The sequence below is a fragment of the Pan troglodytes genome, chromosome 8 (assembly GCF_028858775.2).
Source record: "Pan troglodytes isolate AG18354 chromosome 8, NHGRI_mPanTro3-v2.0_pri, whole genome shotgun sequence".
Taxonomy (NCBI): Eukaryota; Metazoa; Chordata; class Mammalia; order Primates; family Hominidae; genus Pan; species Pan troglodytes.
Window position 1 is genome coordinate 18,938,124 of NC_072406.2, and position 18,928 is coordinate 18,957,051.

General features: G+C 40.8%; 1 protein-coding gene across 5 annotated transcripts in view; it reads left to right on the forward strand.

The window, feature by feature from the left end:
* Window positions 1-18,928, forward strand: part of RBM17 (RNA binding motif protein 17) — a 43,069-nt gene that overhangs the window by 16,489 nt on the left and 7,652 nt on the right. For 2 of the 5 annotated variants that reach the window (NM_001280507.1, XM_009457868.5), the window contains 4 exon segments: window positions 7,756-7,896; window positions 11,983-12,099; window positions 15,647-15,813; window positions 16,846-16,943. In NM_001280507.1, coding sequence (NP_001267436.1) covers window positions 7,774-7,896; window positions 11,983-12,099; window positions 15,647-15,813; window positions 16,846-16,943 — 505 coding nt within the window. In that variant the 5' untranslated portion in view covers window positions 7,756-7,773. 5 annotated transcript variants of the gene reach the window in all.

Below are 18,928 nucleotides of genomic sequence, written 5' to 3' on the forward strand. Positions count from 1 at the left end.
GGGCGGAGGCCGAGCCAGCGCAGCCGGAGCCTCCGAGGGTCTCAGTCCCCGCGGCGGGCCCTGGTCTCTCCACGCGGCTGCGGCCCGGTACCCTCCGCCCGCCGCCGCCTCTGGTGACCCGGGCCCTGACCTTCTCCCTCTTCCCTTCCTCCTCCTCCTCCTCCTGTCTGCCTCGGGCTCTTTGGTACTGAAGAGCGTTTCTTCTCCGTCTCGTGCACCGCATCCTGACGAAGTTGTCTGGTCACCAGAACCGAGTAGCCCGTAGCGTGTCCCTGGCCCTGCACAGTTGCCCCTCTCTGGGGCTCGGAGCCGGTTCCTCCCCGGGTCTCAGAACTGGGAGTGCAGACGTTGGCGTTTCCCAGACTCCGGAGCTGCCCAGGACAGGAATGCAGCCCTAACCCCGGCGTCGCCTCGGCTCGTGCAGTTTGAGCGGTGTTTCAGCGCTCACGTCCGACCCCAAGCAGTCTTTGAGCTTCGCCTCTTGCCCCGAGAATGTGTAATGATCGGAGAGTGCAGGTGGAATGAGGTTCTGCCCCTGCTTGCAGGAGTTTGGTTTCTAGGAAAGCAGGCGTGAGAACCCAGGCCTGGGTTGATTTGAGAAACGCAAGTGGGGTCTGGAAGGACCTCTCTTGAGAGAGGAGGTCATGCTTATGTTGAGTCTTGAAGGTACGTTGTTAGATGTGAGAGGTGGGAAAAAGGCTGCCGGCGGAGGAAGTAAGTGCGAAAGTAGCAGAAGCGAAGCCCCGTAGTGCGTTCTGGAAACTGCAGGTAAGGCAGAGAGAAAGGTTTGAGGAGGGGCTGCTGTGTTTCCAGGAGTAGTCAGGTCAGAACATGGAGGTTTCTTGAGAAGCAGTAAAGAAGCGCCATTGAGGGTCCTTATTTTGCTAGAGCCAGGCATATGGATGGGAAATAGGATATTCTAGATAAGGGCAAGATTCGCGTATACTCAAATAGATGGGTAGATGTGCACTGGCTCCCCGCAGCAGATGGAGTTTTTAAAAGGATGCAACACAAGTTTCCACATTTTTAGTTGTAAAGGCTGCAGACATTTTGATCGTAATGACAGCTTTTAGGGAATATGGGGTAACAGTTTAGTGAGCTAAACGAGAGGGCTTTATTTTTAGAGTTAGTTAAGCAAGGTGCTGCGTGCTGTCCAGTTTGTAACAGAGCAGGTTGTGCGATTGTGGAGCTCTGCGGAACCAAAGGCAGCCTTTCTGGAGGCTCTTGAGAGAATTGTTGTACACTTCCAAATGCAGCTTTATTTAAAGTGGATTTCTTTTTACCTGTTTTTTTTTAACTTACCTTCCCATTCTCCCCTGCCTATGAATTTTTCAGACCTCCTCCCAGCAGGGAACAGATGATCCCAGGCTAGTCATCTCTCAAACCTTTCATAATAGTCAGTAGTGAAGGAAGTTCTGTTATTCGCCTAAATTACAGGTGACTGTAGTGGACTGTGTTTGCAATACTAGCCTATGGCATTTTGGTAACAGCAGAGGGTGAGATTGAATGGAAAGATTAAACTGACAAGAGCGTCAGATGGAGGTATGGGAAAAATTTTTTTTTAATTCTTTAGAAAGTCATGGTAGATCTTATACTTGAGGTAGATGCTTTTTAAGCTGTATTTTTTGCGGACACCAAACTGCACCACCCCTCCTGTTCCTTTCTGGGTATATTTGCCATATATATATATAAATATATATTTATATTTATATATGTTTATATATTTATATATATTTATATATATATTTATATATGTTTACACATATATAAATATATATATATTTTTCTCCTGAGACAGAGTCTCACTCTATAGTCCAGGCTGGAGTGCAGCGGTGTAAGTCGGCTCACTGCAACCTCCACTTCCCGGGTTCAAATGGTTCTCTGGCCTCAACCTCCTGAGTAGCTGGAATTACAGGCGCTCGCAACCATGCTCGGCCAATTTTTGTATTTTCAGTAGGGACGGGGTTTCACCATGTTGGCCAGGCTGGTCTCGAACTCCTGATCTCAAGTGATCCTCCTGCCTCGGCCTCCCAAAGTGCTGGGATTACAGGCGTGAGCCACCGGGCCCGGTCTTGCCATATTCTTTAGGCTTCAAAGAGGCATGCTTTGTTTTATGATGCATGAATATCTATTTAGTGATAGAAATATTTCTTGCTAACAAGCCTGCCTCTTTAGGTGCTCAGAACTCAGACCTTGACTCGTTATTGGTTGTGTGGTCGTGGTAGTTTTTTTCTCCTTAATTATGGTTTGCAATTTAAATTTTATCCTACTTATCATAAGTTATGTGCTTAAAAAGCAGATCTGCAGATCTCACTGTTTCATAATAATGTGATTTAAATAGGTGCACTAACATTTTTCATCCATTCACTAACACATTTAAAAAATGTTAATAGAGCCACTTAACAATGTTCAAGCATGGTGCTGAGCTAGAGATACAAAGCTGAACATAAGAAACACCCCTGCCTTTAGGGGGCTTACACTGCAGGAAGAAACCGGTGTGTGAAACAATAGGCAGCATAACTTGCCAAGGTTGCTGTGATCTGAGTATGCTTGAGGAAACCAGTTGGGAGGAGTTAGTTTTATGTGGGGGCAATAGTCACTAAAGGCTTCTGAGATGCACTTGAAAGATAAGTAGGTGGGGTGCTTCTGAGAAGACTCTTCCATGTTCTTTTTCCTGCCAGTTGCACATGTTTTAAAAAAATACTTTCCAGCTTGGGTGGAATCTTGAAAACGCACCATTCTTTCTTCTGGCAGAACCATGTTTGTTATGTTTCCTAAGAAAAAATGTAGCATATATAAAACGTGGGTTGCTCAAAGGGAAGTGTTGCCACAAAAAGGAAGGAAATAGCAAATATTTTAAAGTTATAAAAACCAGCAATTTGTATTTACTTTTGATCCTGGCTTCTTATGGTATATCTAGTTGTTACAAAGTACAGCTTTTTGTTACCTGGCAGCAGACCTAATGAAATAAATGTGTTATGTTGTCTAAGTAATATGTCAACGTTAATTAGGGTAAGTTTGGGTCTTGGCAGTCTTATTAATGTACTTATTACATTTCAGTAGTTGCGGTGGGGAGAATTAATGAACAAACTATTGTATATTAAATGCTTAATATAGCGAAAATAAAGAATACACACTTTTTAAGGAATAGATTAACTAAAACTGTAAATAAAATTAACATAAAAGGAGGAAAGCAAGGAAATAATGAGAAGAGGATTCCGGGGAAATTACATGAATGGGTTGGGGGAGTAGTATGGTTGAGTGTGGTTTCTTAGTCTAGATCCTGTCTTGTTTTGGGTGGTGAATTCACAGGTGCTTGCAGCATTATAATAATTAAACAAAAGTAGGTAATAAGTGTGTGGATGGATGAGAGTGTGATGTAACTATGATTAATCCCATTCTGTGAACTTAAAATTCAGTGAAAATGAGAAAAACGAAGAAAGCACTTTTGCATTTGCTGTGATGCAGAGATTTGATTTTATAAGCTCAATGTTACAGAAAACTAGCAGGTGCTGGTAAGATGACATCAGTTTCTAATATTTAAAGCGTTTTGCAGGTTTGAGAAGAGAAATGAGGACCTTTAAATGAGCATGAGATTTGCTGCCTGATGATTTCTGAAACTTTTGCGCAATGCAGCAAATCAACTGGAATTGTCAGTCAGCCATCTTAAATGACATGGAATCAGAGGAGATGTGTGGTCTCATAAAATCTCATTAATTCACTATTTAATTTTTGCTAAATATTGAATCTATTGATGGAAGAACTGTTGGCAGCTGAGATCTAGTACACTGCTAGATTTTTAGCCTCAAAGTTTAGAGAACTCTTTTCATCAGAGTTGACTCTTCTGGGGAGGGTGAGGAGTGTTGCCTCCCTCTCTGGGGGTTACTTCCTTCCCTTATTCCCCAGTGCTGCCTCTTTGCCTATTTATTTTTTATTTTATTTTTTTTGAGACAGTCTCGCCCTATCATCCAGGCTGGAGTGCAGTGGTGCAGTCTTGGCTCACTGCAACCTCCGCCTCCCGGGTTCAAGCAATTCTCCTATCTCACCCTCTTGTCTCAGCTGGGACAGGACTACAGGCGTGCAGCACCACACCCGGCTAGTTTTGTATTTTTAATAGAGATGGGTTTTCACCACGTTGGCCAGGCTGGTCTCAAACTCCTGACCTCAAGTGATCCGCCCGCCTCGGTCTCCCAAAGTGCTGGGATTACAGGCATGAGCCACCGCAGCCGGCCCATTATTAGTATTTTAATAAAGCTTATTAAATGCTTGCTATATGACAGAAATTGTAGATGCAAAAATAAATAAGTGAATCTTTCCCCTCGAAGTTTAATGGGCATTTGGTTAACCCATTTCTGGTGGCACTAACGTATTCATAAACACTTTCGGTAAAGTTCTCAAGTTATAAAGAGAAATGGGTTGAGTATCCCTTACCCAAAATGCTTGGGACCAGAAGTGTTTCAAATTTCGGATATTTTTAGATTTTTAGAATGCCTGCATATACATAATGAGATACCTTGAGGATGCGACCCATGTCTAAACACAAAATTCATTTATGCTTCATATATACTTTCTACACATAGCCTGAATATGCAATATATGTCATAGTTTTAATAATTTTATGCATGCGAAAAGATTTCACTCTGTTTTTGACTCTGACCCATCACATGAAGTCAAGTGTGGAATTTTTTTTTTTTTTTTTTGAGACGGAGTCTCACTCTGTCACACAGGCTGGAGTGCAGTGGTGCAATCTTGGCTCACCGCAAGCTCTGCCTTCTGGGTTCACGCCATTCTCCCGCCTCAGCCTCCTGAGTAGCTGGGACTACAGGTGCCCGCCACCATGCCTGGCTAATTTTGTTTCTGTATTTTTAGTAGAGACGGGGTTTCACCGTGTTAGCCAGGATGGTCTCGATCTCCTGACCTCGTGATCCACCCGCCTCAGCCTCCCAAAGTGCTGGTATTAGAGGTGCGAGACACCGCACCCAGCCTGGTGTGGAATGTTCTACTTTGGGGTCATGTTGTTGCTCGGAACGTTTTAGGTTTTGAAGGATTTCAGATTTTCATACTGGAGATAGTCTGTATTGAGAAAAGCAAATATCTAGAGTTTAGTTTGAGTTGCAAACAAATTTTGATTTATCTTTGTGTTTGTGATTTCCCAGAAAGTCGCATTGTTTATTTCTCAGAATCTGTTAGTATTCCCTTTCCATTTTAAGAATAAAGAAAGAACAGAAGAACCTGTAGTTCAGTAGGCTTTGGTTTGGTGACCAGTTGGATGAAGAGGGCTCAAAAGATTAAACTAAGTTAGATGAAAGGTGCATGGTCATTTCTGAAGAAGTGTGTTTGGGAGCCACAGTGCTAAGCTGGACACTCAGCATGGTTTTTCTGTGCTGTTGCTCTGTTTGAGTTTTTTTAGATTAAAATTTAAGGGTATGTATCTAGATGTGAACAATGAGTTTTGAGTTCTGGGTAAGCTGGAAGAAAAGTGTACAAAAGCCTCAAAAGCTATTTGGTGCAGTGTTGTTCCTTCTGGCCAGTGATTGTTGGCCAGAAATTTCTAATTGAGAGGGCTTCGCAAATGGAGTATAAACTGCAGTTTGGCCTCATTTCCTATTTAGCTGTGGGTTGGATATTGATCTTAGTCTGGGGATAGAGCAGTGAACAGAACAACCTGGATCTAGGTTTTCTTGGAGTTCAGAGTTATTAAACTAGGCTCTGAAGTGGACATCAGGGGATTCCCTCCAAGACTTTGAGGACATGGTTATATTTCATCCATATTTCTTAAGGAATGGAGTTCATTATTTTTTCTTGATTTGGCCTCAGTGCTTCAGGCCTGTCATGAGACATCCCCAAGTTCCTGAAAAAGGTCAGTTTTGCACTGAAGACATCTATCAGGAGGAGTCTGTCTGCATCCCGGCATCCCTTCATTCTTTTCTTTTCTTTTTTTTTTGGCGGAGTCTTTATCTATCACCCAGGCTGGAGTGCAGTGGTGTGGTCTTGGCTCACTGCAACATCCATCTCCCGGGTTCAGGCGATTATCATGCCTCACCCTCCGGAGTAGCTGGGATTACAGGCACCCGCCACCACGCCCAGCTAATTTTTGTATTTTTAATAGAGACAGGTTTTCACTGTGTTGGCCAGGCTGATCTCTTAACTCCTGACCTCAAGTGATCCGCCCACCTATGCCTCCCAAAGTGCTGGGATTACAGGCGTGAGCCACCGCGCCTGACCATCCCTTCATTCTTATGTGATTCATTTGAGCAGTCGGCCATCAGTACCACTGGACAGTCTGCTTTCCCTGCTTCTCTACGGCCTTGCGGGGACCTTTCATTTAAAAATCAAAATGGAGAGGTTTTAGTTAATTTGAGGGTTCACGTATGAAGGAATGGAAGAAACTAAAAAGTGGTGACAGTTTTCTGGGGTGCTGACTTCAGGCAGGGAGTTACTGTACTTAAGATCAGGGCAGTTCTTCTGAGGGAACAGAAGTTGGTGTGCACTCCGTCCCCCACTCCACACAGTGTGGTACCAACATCAGCTAAGGTGTTGGGGTGGCAGGGTCTTAGAATCCCTGTAATGGAGCTGAGAAGTAAGAGTACCTTCAAGAGAAATGCTTGCCGAATCAGACCTAAGGAGGGTATGTGCTGAATATTTTCCTTCTCTCCTGAGCCACAGAACACAAGCAAATTAGGCTTTTCAATAACACGGTTTCCATGGGAAAATGCTTTATGGGCCCCCTGGGAACTGACAGACTTATTTGTCCATAAACTGGGAACTACTGTGCTAAGCATTTACTTGAATTTGTGGGTTTCTGTTTAAATTAAGTTCTCTTTCTGTCTGTGAGATCGATTTCTTATTTGAAGAAGTAAGCTATGTTGGTGGGTTTCAGAATGTTGATTTTTTTTTTAAAAAGTGGCAGTTGGGGTTCACTGGCGAGGGCTCTGGAGTTGGCCTGGCTGGGTTGGAAGGGGCTTCCGCTGTGGCCTTGGGCAGATTGATTCCCTAAACCCCAGCATCCATGTCTGTGCAGTGCTAGGCTTTCATGGGACCTGCTGCCGATGCTGCATTGCATGTCATGCTTTGCGCCTGCTGACTCGGTTTTTGTTTCCACGTGTTCCTCTGTTCTGCACGGAAGCTGTGTGTTGCTCGTTCACATGCAGATTGTTGATTGTCTCTTTGTAATTGCTGTCATTAAAGATGACAGATTTCCACTTGGTGTGATATGAGGAAATCAGAGTATTTAAGATGTAACCAGTCTACTCCCCCCTTGATAATTGTAATTGACAAAATCACATCTAAGAGATCATTTCTGTCATTTTTTTCCCTAGGAGTACCTTTAAATTTTTTCTTTATAAAAGGGTGGCTAATTGTGCTACATCAACCTGCTAATTGGTGTTTTTGTAAAGCTTCTACTTTTTGGCACTGACATAAATAGAATTTTTTAAAAATTGGATATATGTAATTAATAATGTTCCAATTCTTACCTCATTATGTGCCCTAGCATTGAAGGATTTCACTCATGGATCACTTGACTGCATGATCTTATAGATGGAAAAATGAATTTTAGAGGCTTATTTTAAAAATAATCCATGGTCTAGCTTCATGTATCAGGAATAGCCCTACATTAATGGTACCAGGAGCCTGGGCCTCTGTTGCTGAAAGGTCCTGGACCTTTTACCTCTAAAATTTCATGATACTTATTTTAACATGAAAAGCCTTTATTGAATTGTGCATTCTTTAATCCCCACCCCTTTTGCCTTTCAGCATTAAACTGAAGAAAAGATGTCCCTGTACGATGACCTAGGAGTGGAGACCAGTGACTCAAAAACAGAAGGCTGGTCCAAAAACTTCAAACTTCTGCAGTCTCAGCTTCAGGTGAAGAAGGCAGCTCTCACTCAGGCAAAGGTAAAGACAAGCCCAGAGCATGAGAGCAGAGGCCTCCAGAGTGGGTTCCTCATTAGGATGACAAGGAATTTGGTTTCAGCTTGCTCTTCTGCCTTTGTATTGGGTAAATGGTGTTAAGCATTTGTAGGGGGAGAGGAATGAGGAGTTTAAGGCCACTTTGCTACTCCTGGCTCCTGGGAATAGGAACATTTCGTGGGGTAGGAATGAAGAAAAACAGTACTCTGCGGGGGCTGGGCGCAGTGGCTCACGCCTGTAATCCCAGCATTTTGGGAGGCCAAGGCAGGCGGATCACGAGGTCAGGAGATCCAGACCATCCTGGCTAACAAGGTGAAACACCGCGGGCGCAGTGGTGGGCACCTGTACTGCCAGCGACTCGGGAGGCTGAGGCAGGAGAATGGCGTGAACCCGCGAGGCAGCGCTTGCAGTGAGCCGAGATCGCGCCACTGCACTCCAGCCTGAGCGACAGAGGAAGACTCCGATTCAAAAACAAACAAACAAACAAAAAAACAGTACTCTGAACCAGCAGTGACACTGCTTTTCAAACTTAAGTAGTGGAGGTCTAAGATTGAGTGAGAACTTGTTTAAGGTGCTAATTTTGTAGCCTTACTCCTGATATTCTGGTAAACTGTAGTTCAGGCTGGAGCCCCAGGAGTGGGCATTTTTAAGTAGCATTCCTACTGGTTTGGTGGAGGTAGTTTGGAAGCAGCACTTTGGGAAGAAGCTCCACAGAATACTTAAGCTGCTGCGTGCAACTTATTGAGGGCTCAGGTTGATTGTGAAGGCGTCAGGCATAGGTAGTCTGAATGCTGATTGCTTTTGTTTCTGTTGTGTACGTGTTGGGAATTGGCAATGTCCTTGAAATAACTCAACATGTAAAACATTAAAAACCTAGTTGTCGACTGGATATTTGCCATTAAAATGTAGGCATGAGAATGGTATTATGGTTTGTTTACTACTTTAGAGATCTTTATGTTCTAAAGTATGCATTCGTAATGGAGGCTATATCCCCCCAAACAGAGCGAATATTGGTCTTTTTGGGGGTGAAAAAACCTTGCTCATGTTGTGCACAGTGTATCTGTGGTGTGAAAATTTCATGTGCGGGAGAAAATTTAGTCAAAGGCTCCTTGCTGGGGAGGCAGTAATTAAAGTTGAGAAAAAGTACTTTAGAGATGTGTACTGAAATATTTACTGATAAGATGATGTCATTTTTGGGATTTACTTCTAAACAATTCAGTCCCGGGCAGGGGAGGGAGGGAAGAACAGAACTACCCATGAGTTGATAATTGTTGAAACTGGATGTGGATAGTAGAGACTTAAGAATTAATATTAATCTCTAATTTCATGTTTGAAAATTTCCATAATACACAGGTTTTTTTGGGTTTTTTTTGTTTTTTTTTTGAGATGTAGTCTCACTTTGTAGCCCAGGCTGGAGCGCAGTGGCATGATCTCAGCTCACTGCAAGCTCCGCCTCCCAGGTTCACGCCATTCTCCTGTCTCAGCCTCCGGAGTAACTGGGACTACAGGCGCCCACCACTGCGCCCGCGGTGTTTCACCTTGTAAGCCAGGATGGTCTCGATTTCCTGACCTCGTGATCCGCCTGCCTTAGTCTCCCAAAGTGCTGGGATTACAGGCGTGAGCCACCGTGCCTGGCCAATACACAGGTTTTTTTTCTTAAAAGTTCTACTCATTTTTCTTTTCCCTTTACCACATCAATAGATACTTACATGGAAGTGCTTACATTTGATTGTTCAGTATTGTAGAGAGTTTTTTTTGTGTTTTTTAAATTCATCATTACCAAATTTAGATTTTTTGGATGCCAGTATTTTGTGTTTTTTTTAAAACAAGGTTTCATTCCAAATGTAAGGAGGGTTAGCAAAACCTCGTTTTTCTCTTTAATTTTTTTTAAAAGTACATTTATAAAATCTTTGTAGATTTCATGTAACTTTTGCTTTGCAGGAAAGATGCAGGTGTGAGCCACCGTGCCCGGCCTCATATAGATTTTTAAAACTTGAGGTAGCTTGTGAAGTTATTTCTACTAACTTTATAAAACTTTTGAGATTGCTATGTACAGTTAGTTTTGTGGGTTTTTTTTTTTTTAAGGGAAGTGAAGATTGCATTCTCTTAGGCTGTTTAGTTACTCAGAATACTAGATTGGCCTAGCCAAACCTGTAAAGGTATTTATTTGGTAGAGAAAATTTGAAGCTGTGGTTTCATTTGTATCTCCATTTGAAAAAATACAGTTGTTTCTTGGTGTCCACAGGGGATTGGTTCCAGGACCCCCCCGCCCATACCAAAATCCAAGCGTGCCCAAGTCCCTTATATAAAATGGTGTGGTATTTGCACGTAACTAACACACATCCTCCCATATTTTAAATCATCTCTGGATTGCTTGCAATACCTAACACGATGTAAATGCTGTGTAAAAAGTTGTTATACCGTATTGGTTTTTTTATTTGTATTTTTTGTTGTATTGTTTTATTTTCTTAATATTTTCAGCCTGGGGTTAGATGTGGAACCTGTAGATACAGAGGGCCAACTCTATATTGAATAGAAAATAATAATAATAGAAAATATGTGATTCTGGCTGGGCATGGTGGCTCACACCTGTAATCCCAGCACTTTGGGAGGCCAAGGCGGGTGGATCACCTGAGGTCAGGAGTTTGAGACCAGCCTGACCAACATGGTGAAACCCTATCTCTAATAAAAATACAAATATTAGCCCGGTGTGGTGGCGTGCATCTGTAATCCCAGCTACTCTGGAGGCTGAGACAGGAGAATTGCTTCAACCTGGGAGGCGGAGGTTGCAGTGAGCCAAGATCGAACTCCAGCCTGGTGACAGAGCAAGACTCCATCTCAAAAAAAAAAAAAAAAAAAAAAAAGAAAGAAAATATGTGATTCTAATAAATCCCCCTTCCGGTCTGTAAACTTTCGTATTTACTTTGTGAGTTGTTAATTGGATTAAACTTTGTTTGCTTAAATTTATAAGTATTGTTATATTCAAGAGAGATGAAGGCTTATTTTGTGCCTTTTATAGTGGTAATGAAAATTTGTAACACTTTAAATTGCAAAAGAGAAAAATTAAACCTTTCTAATCAAAAGATCTAATGGTTACCACCATACCCATATGATCAACCTTAGCATTGCTGTTAGACGGCCTGACGCAGTGTGCCTGCTGTGTGTTGCAGGAAGGGGCACACTGCCTCACCTGGGAAGTGTTCCTACCTAAAAGCTTTACCCTGAATTCGATCAAGCCTTTAACCTCCAGGTTTCAGGAATTACAAGGCATAGAGGAACAAGCTATACTAAATAACCAGGTAGTTATTAGACAGATCTAGAACAAACAGCATTTTACAAGATAGTGTCAGAGGAAAAAAAGGAAGGAGGAGATGAAGATGATGGTGATGATGATGATGGGGAAGAGGTACTGTTCTTAATCAAGACACTTAAAAACCAAAAGCATTTCAGGAACTTTGGTAGGATCCTGGTTCAAAAAAAATCAGCTGTTTAAAGGACATTTTTGGGATATCTTGGAGAATCTGAATGTGAACTGGATGGGAAATGACATGGGAATTAGTGATTTTATTAGGGGTAGTAATCTGACAGGAGAATGTCCACGGTTTCAGGAGATTGGGGTGAAGTGTCATGATGTCTCCAACTTTCTTTCAAATGGTCTAGCAAAAAATACAGGTGTAAGGGCAAGAAGTATGGTAGAACATTAACAATAATTGAATGTATAGAAATGATTTTCTTTTAAAAACTTTTTTTTGTAGATTCATAATAAAGGAGATAGGAAGGATTCTATATCCTAGTAGGAGGGAACAAAACTCTTATCCCCAAGTATCTTTTGAAAGTGACTAAGTTTACTGTAAACCTTTCACAGAAATGGAGAAAATCTCATGTTTTTGAAAAAGCTGAAAGAAAATAATATATGATTATAGTAATAAATTAAAAGGCTGTTGTTTTGAGATTATGTTTTCTCATATCTCAAAGGTTTGTTGCAGGGACCAGAAAGAAAATCTTTGTTGCAAACAGTGTGAATTTTAATTTGAAACTTCAGTATGTTTTCCTTGTTTTTGATGATTTTAGAGCCAAAGGACGAAACAAAGTACAGTCCTCGCCCCAGTCATTGACCTGAAGCGAGGTGGCTCCTCAGATGACCGGCAAATTGTGGACACTCCACCGCATGTAGCAGCTGGGCTGAAGGTAAGCCCGCACCTTCCTGTGACCTTGATACATTTTTCTGTTTTCCATGTGGCTTATTTTGCATATAAGTTACTCTTAACAGATGGTCTCCTTAGTAGGCCTTTGAAACCAAGTTAATATTATTTTCCACCTAATTTTTACTTTTGTTTTGCCAATTTTAAAATTTATCTATTTGAAATAAAATAGTTTGTTGTAGAAAAATCAGAAACTAGAGATACGCAGAAAGAAAAACAAATTACCTTCAGTCATACAATCCGGAAGTGAAAAACTTAATATTTTTCCATTCTGTGCCTACTCCACCTTCTGCTAACTTGCTTTTCTTACTTAATACGTTGTGACTCTGTCAAAAAATACAGGACTGTATGATCACGTTTATGGCTTCACTGTATTCCCTTGTATATAGATGGACTATAATTTAATTCCTTTAATGCTGGATATATGGGTTGTTTCTATTTTTTGCTATCATAAACAATGTTAGTACTTACTGATTCATTGTGGATTAAAACAGAGAAAGGGGTTTTAAAACCCACTTCTACCACCCTAACCTTTATGATTCCAGTGATTTTACATATGCTTAAAAACAAACGTGGTCAACTCTATAAATTGGGTTACTGAGGATGAAGAAGATCTGGAAAAGGATAACTCAAAATCATAGTTAAAACTAGACAAAATGAAGTAAAATGAGTGAATAAACTAGTTAAAATTATACCCACAATTTAAGTATACATTTATCTTTCCACAGATGGCGTTCAAATAATGACTGTGGTCATTTAAACAGCATCATGAATTGCACAAAACCGCTTGATGAAAAATGACCAAAAGATTAATAATAGTGCTATCAAGACAGTTTCTTAGCAAGGCGCGCCTGTCCTCCCCACCACCTGTGGGAAGGGCTGCATCAGGCTGGGGCAGCCCCAAGGGCACACTCCTGCCCATCTGTTTCGCGTCACTGTTCTGGGTTGGGCTCCGTCTGCTGCCTGTCCTGCTTATGTTCTGGGCCAGTCTGTGGCTGCAGCTTACCCTTGAGTTGTCCTTTTCTGAGGGGAGCGGGTGCTGTTCCTGAGGGCTGGTAGTTCTTCTGGAGGGAAAGCACCACATGGTGGAGGTGTTTTTTTGCTGATTCCTAGTCATTGAGCATTTTCCCCCATAAATTTGATACCTAGTTTATTCCTGCTACATCTAATTTAAAAACTGGTTCATAGTTTCTTCTGTAATCGTGTATTGGTTCTAGTACCTATAATATTAGTCTCCTATTTAATGAGTAAGCCTTTTTCCTCCTTGTTACATAGTTTTCACGATCAGTTTTTAATTCTCATTAAGCGAATGCATCATAATTTACACAAGTATTCCCTAACTGTAAAACCACCTAGATTTGCTTTTACATTGCCTTTATAAATACCACTCTAATGAACATCTTTTTGTGGTTTTTATTTTTGAGACAGGGTCTTGCTCTGTCACCACACTGGAGAGCAGTGGTGCAATCTTGGCTCACTGCAGCCTCCTCCTCCTGGGCTCAAGCGATCCTTCCACCCCAGTCTACTGAGTAGTTAGGACCACAGGCATATGCCACCACACTTGACTAATTTTTTGTAGAGATGAGGTTTCACCATGTTGCCCAGGCTAGTTTTGAACTCCTGAGCTCAAACGATCCACATGCCTTGGCCTCCGAAATTGCTGAGATTACAGGCATGAGCCACTGCACCCGGCCCTCTAATGAACATCTTTACAGAGATGTTTCTATGTAATTAGGGTTATTTTCTTAGATTTTCTGAGGTGGCATTAAGATATCAGCCATTTTTATGGCCAATCTGTTCTGGCACCAGTTTACTCCCAGCAGTGCACAGTATCACCTCAGGCATATGAGGGTGAATTGTACCCCATCCTCCCCCCTCAGCATTGAGGGTATTAACATTTTAATTTTTTTAAATTGAACAAATCACTTTATTCATTTCAGCATTTAGAAAAGGATGATTGATTTCATTGTTAAGCATAGCAGGGTTTATATGTAAAAGTTTTTTTCTTTGAAATTTTGAAGTGTCAGAGAATGAACCTTCATATTGACAGTTTGTTATCTTAGACACGTTGTGATAATTGTGTTAGATAAATTGAATGGCTGGTTGTCATTTTCTCTCTAAATAATAACTGAAAAGAAATCTTCATGTGCTTTTGTATTTTTTAAATGTCTTTTATAAAATGAATACAAATGTATAACTAACCTTTAGGAGCCCTACATTAAATACATTTTCCAGTGGGTAGGGCCTGGGAGGTGATTATAGTTATTTTCCTAATTGCTCTTATTCATTGGATCATAGCATTTCCTGATATTTTGTCGTAAGGAAATGGTGAAGTGTTTGTTTTATAGTGCAAAATGTCACACCGAACCATGAAACACAGGAACTGTTCGATTTAGGTCTGTTAATATGGCGTGTAAGCTGTCTTGATTTTGTCAGTTCTGTGTTCAAGCAGGAAACACGTTTACAAACGACCTTCTTGCCTTTGATACAGTTGGACATTGTACCTCCTGTAAGAGGTACAGACTGGGTGCTCAAGGACATGAATCCTTGTTGTTTTGCATGTGTGTTTTAAAAAAAATGGGGACACTAATCCTAACCTGTGCTTGTTTGAGGTGTCTTTCAAAACCAGAGAAGGCATCTTATTGTTACAGATAATAACGAAGAATTATGCTAAGAACACTAACAGGAGAAAGTGTGGGAAGGTTTAGGAAAGTGGGGTCAGGGCTTCCAGCACCACGTGTAGACCGAGGCTGCCAGCCTAGGGTAAAGTTCTGTGTCTGCTCATGTATTTCCTAGTATACTGGCTGTGCTCTGCCTCTCGTTTTGCTAATTTCTTTGTCATGGCTACCTCTTTTCTTTCAAAGAGTAGACCAAGTTTCTGAATGTATAGACGAGAAAACACGAAGTGTTATCTAAACCTGATTTTAGTGAACCTTAAAAAAAATTATGATGCTGGAAGGGACATTACATCCCCTTGTGTCAAACTCAGTGCCTGAAATGCAGCCTACCTGGGAAGGGACATGTGTTCAGAGGATTAAAAAGACCAAGAAGATGCTTTCTAAGATCTCCATATATTCTTATCTCCATGTAATCAGAATCTGAAGTTATTCTGTTAAAATGATGACTGCAAGAATGATTGTGGTGTTCATGGTTGTTTTATTTTTTAAGTTGTCATAGAGATCTATAAAAACAAGTATTCAGTGCTTTACTATAAATATTCTAATTTTTTGACTCAAAGTACTAGTAACTTATATTTTAGCTGGTGGTGGCTTATTTAGGAATTCCAGGAAAAATGCCATAGAGTATTATAGAAATAGTACTAATCTAAGAGGTGAAATTTTGTGTCCTGTTTCTGCTGCCACCTGACTAGGCATGTGGCCTTGTCTGGTATTTGTTTTCTTTGTCTTTAAAACAGAGGAAGGGGCTAGATGATGTTCAAAGTCCTTTTATCTCCCATACGCTTTGACCTTAATTCTGTGAGTAAACTGGTAAGATATAAAGATGATTTTTACTGCTGTTTTTACCTTCCTCAGGATCCTGTTCCCAGTGGGTTTTCTGCAGGGGAAGTTCTGATTCCCTTAGCTGACGAATATGACCCTATGTTTCCTAATGATTATGAGAAAGTAGTGAAGCGCCAAAGAGAGGAACGACAGAGACAGCGGGAGCTGGAAAGACAAAAGGAAATAGAAGAAAGGGAAAAGTAAGGCTTCCTTTGGATTTGGGGATATTTTACAGTTGAAATGTTCATTAAAATGTTAACGAATGAGCGTCGCTGCTGTCTGTAAGGCTGAAGTTAATTGTCATGGGTGATCTGAGCAGTCACTACAAGGAATCAAACTGTTTTATGATTTGTACCTGTTACATCTCAGAATCACAGCAAACTTCACCTGTAGACTGAAGACCTAAAGTGTATATTTTGAGTGAGTTGTTAGAAAAATAACTTATAAACCTGATGTTGAAAATTTTTTTCTATGCTGATACTCTGCTATAGGTTGACTATCCCTAATTCAAAAATCTGAAATCTGAAATGCTCCAAAATCTTTTGAATGCCAACATGCCGCTCAAAGGAAATGTGCATTGGGGGATTTTGGCTTAGGGATGCTGAACTGGTAATTGTAATGCAAATATTCCAAAATTTGAAACACTTCTGGTCCCAGGCATTTGGAATAAGGGATTCTCAACTTGTAAAATCACAGCTATTTAAAGTACTTGAAATATTCTTCTTAACTTTACTATTTTTGAGCCAGGTGGAGTTTTTAAAAATTTATATGCAGCTTTTATTTATGTTTTTGCAAAGTACGAGTAGTAGGATGTATTTGTAGTTCTTTTTAAAAATATTTAGTATTATCAAATAGTTAACGTATTAAATATTAATATACTGTTTCCCATTTATTGAATCATTTCATGAGTGAAAGTGTTATAGACTATTGAAATGATTGAACTATTACTATGTTGATAGGCTTTAACATTGGAAGAGGTCAATGTCAAGGAACCTTTTTTTTCATGCTGGTTGCTCTCGTATACTTAGTGGTTCAATTTATCTCTTGAATTTTTCTCACTTTTCATACTTTATCTACTTTAGTCTTTTACCAGTTATGCTTCCTACCCCCTCTACCCCTGCAACTTCATAGTTGATTGTGACAGGATTTGGATATCTTCTGGTCAAGAGGAAGTCATCCCAGGTTCAGGTCTCTAAATTGGTGATGAACATTTATTTCCTTTGTTATCACAGAAGGCGTAAAGACAGACATGAAGCAAGTGGGTTTGCAAGGAGACCAGATCCAGATTCTGATGAAGATGAAGATTATGAGCGAGAGAGGAGGAAAAGAAGTAAGGCATGAACAAATATGTCTTAAACATACATAAATACTGGAAGTGCAATTCCACTATGTGCTTTTTCTTTTCAGTTTGATAAATAGTTCATTTGACATTGATTTGGGTAATTTTCTTTCTGGAATCCCAGCAATACACATTTGCGTCACAGTTTTAATTTATATTGGGTTTTCATATGTATTTTCCTTTGAGCTTCACAACCACTTTCTAACATTTATTTATTGGATACTTTGGGACTAGCTTAAAATCTGTTCCTGCACTGTCTTTACCTGCAGCACAGTCCAGTTGGCCGATGCTGAATCCACTCTGTTGTTTCTCTTAGGGGGGAAGCATAGTTAACATTGAGTGTGTCTGTGTTGGGCATTGTGACACATTTCATATCCGCTATCTTAGTTAATCCCCAAATGTTTGGTTTTTATTAACTTCTTTTGGAATTCAGTATATAGGTTGAATATTTGTAGGTCTCATTTTTCCAGCTTATAAATTGACTGCCCTTTTTAATAAGGAGGCATGCTTTCCATACTAAGGACATTTGTTTTTTTTCTTAAACACCAGCAGGAACTAGATAGCTTTGAATGAGAAGACTTTGTTTGACCTTGTAGCTCATGATAGGGAAGTAGTTGCATGCCCATTATATGTATAGTTGTTGACAGATTGATGTTCTTATTTTAATGTGATTAGTAGCAGATTTCCAGTAATCACCCTGAATTTTTTTAACTGAACTTATTAGAGCTAATCTGCTTTTCAGAATCAGTAATCACTCTAGGTCCTAGTGACAAGGTTAGTAAAATGATCATGGAAGTATTTCAAAGGAAATAGAAGAAGGTTTTACTCAGGTTCATATTTCTCCTTGAGGATTTTATATCATCCAGTCCTGTTAATCAAAATGCATGGACACTGGCTTTAGAATAATTTCTAGAATAATTCTTTAGAAGAATGAATTTATTTATTTTTGAGATGGAATCACTCTGTTGCCCAGGCAGGAGTGCAGTGGTGCAATCTCGGCTCACCACAACCTGCAACCTCCTGGGTTCTAGCAATTCTCTTGCCTCGGCCTCCAGAGTAGCTGGGATTACAGGTGTGCGCTACCACGCCCATCTAATTTTTACATTTTTAGTAGAGACAGGGTTTCACCATGTTTGCCAGGCTGGTCTCAAACTCCTGACGTCAAGTGATCCACCCACCTCAGCCTCCCAAAGTCCTGGGATTACAGGTATGAGCCACTGCACCCGGCCTCTTTTTTTTTTTTTTTTGGAGACACTCTTGCTCTGTTGCCCAGGCTGGAGTGCAGTGGCGCCATCTCGGCTCACTGCAACCTCCATCTCCCAGTTTCAAATGATTCTTCTGCCTCAGCCTCCCAAGTAGCTGGGATTACAGGTGTGTGCCACCATGCCCAGCTGATTTTTGCATTTTTAGTAGAGATGGGGTTTCACCATGTTGATCAGGCTGGTCTCAAACTCCTAGCCTCAAGTGATTTGCCTGCCTCAGCCTCTCAAAGTGCTGGGATTACAGGAGTGAACCACTGCGTCCAGCCAGAATAATTTCTTTTGTCAAACATTTTGTGCTGATGCAGCATGACTTTGTAATCAATATTTAAAGTTTTACATTTTGTTTTTATTTCATTGTTGATTAAGCCATAATACATATGTATTATGTAATATTATGTATACGTAATCCATATATGTTAGGACTTATGCCTAATGCAAAATTCCTTGTGGTCTCCACTGATGTTCTCCTTCCAGTTGTCAGATACCAGATAAAAAGATCTGTCTTATCTCTTTTGGTTTGTTTGTGTTCACCATTCGTTGTCCAGGAAATACACCAGGAATACTGACAACACGCAGCAGTTTCTTCAGGAGCCAGAAGGACCCACGCTTTCAAATATGTGTTTAGTTCCAGTGGTTTGCACACTGGAAAAGGAGCGTGCTGTGTGGTGGGGGAGATATGGCAACGCAGGGAGCTGGGTTTACTCCCTTTCTGTT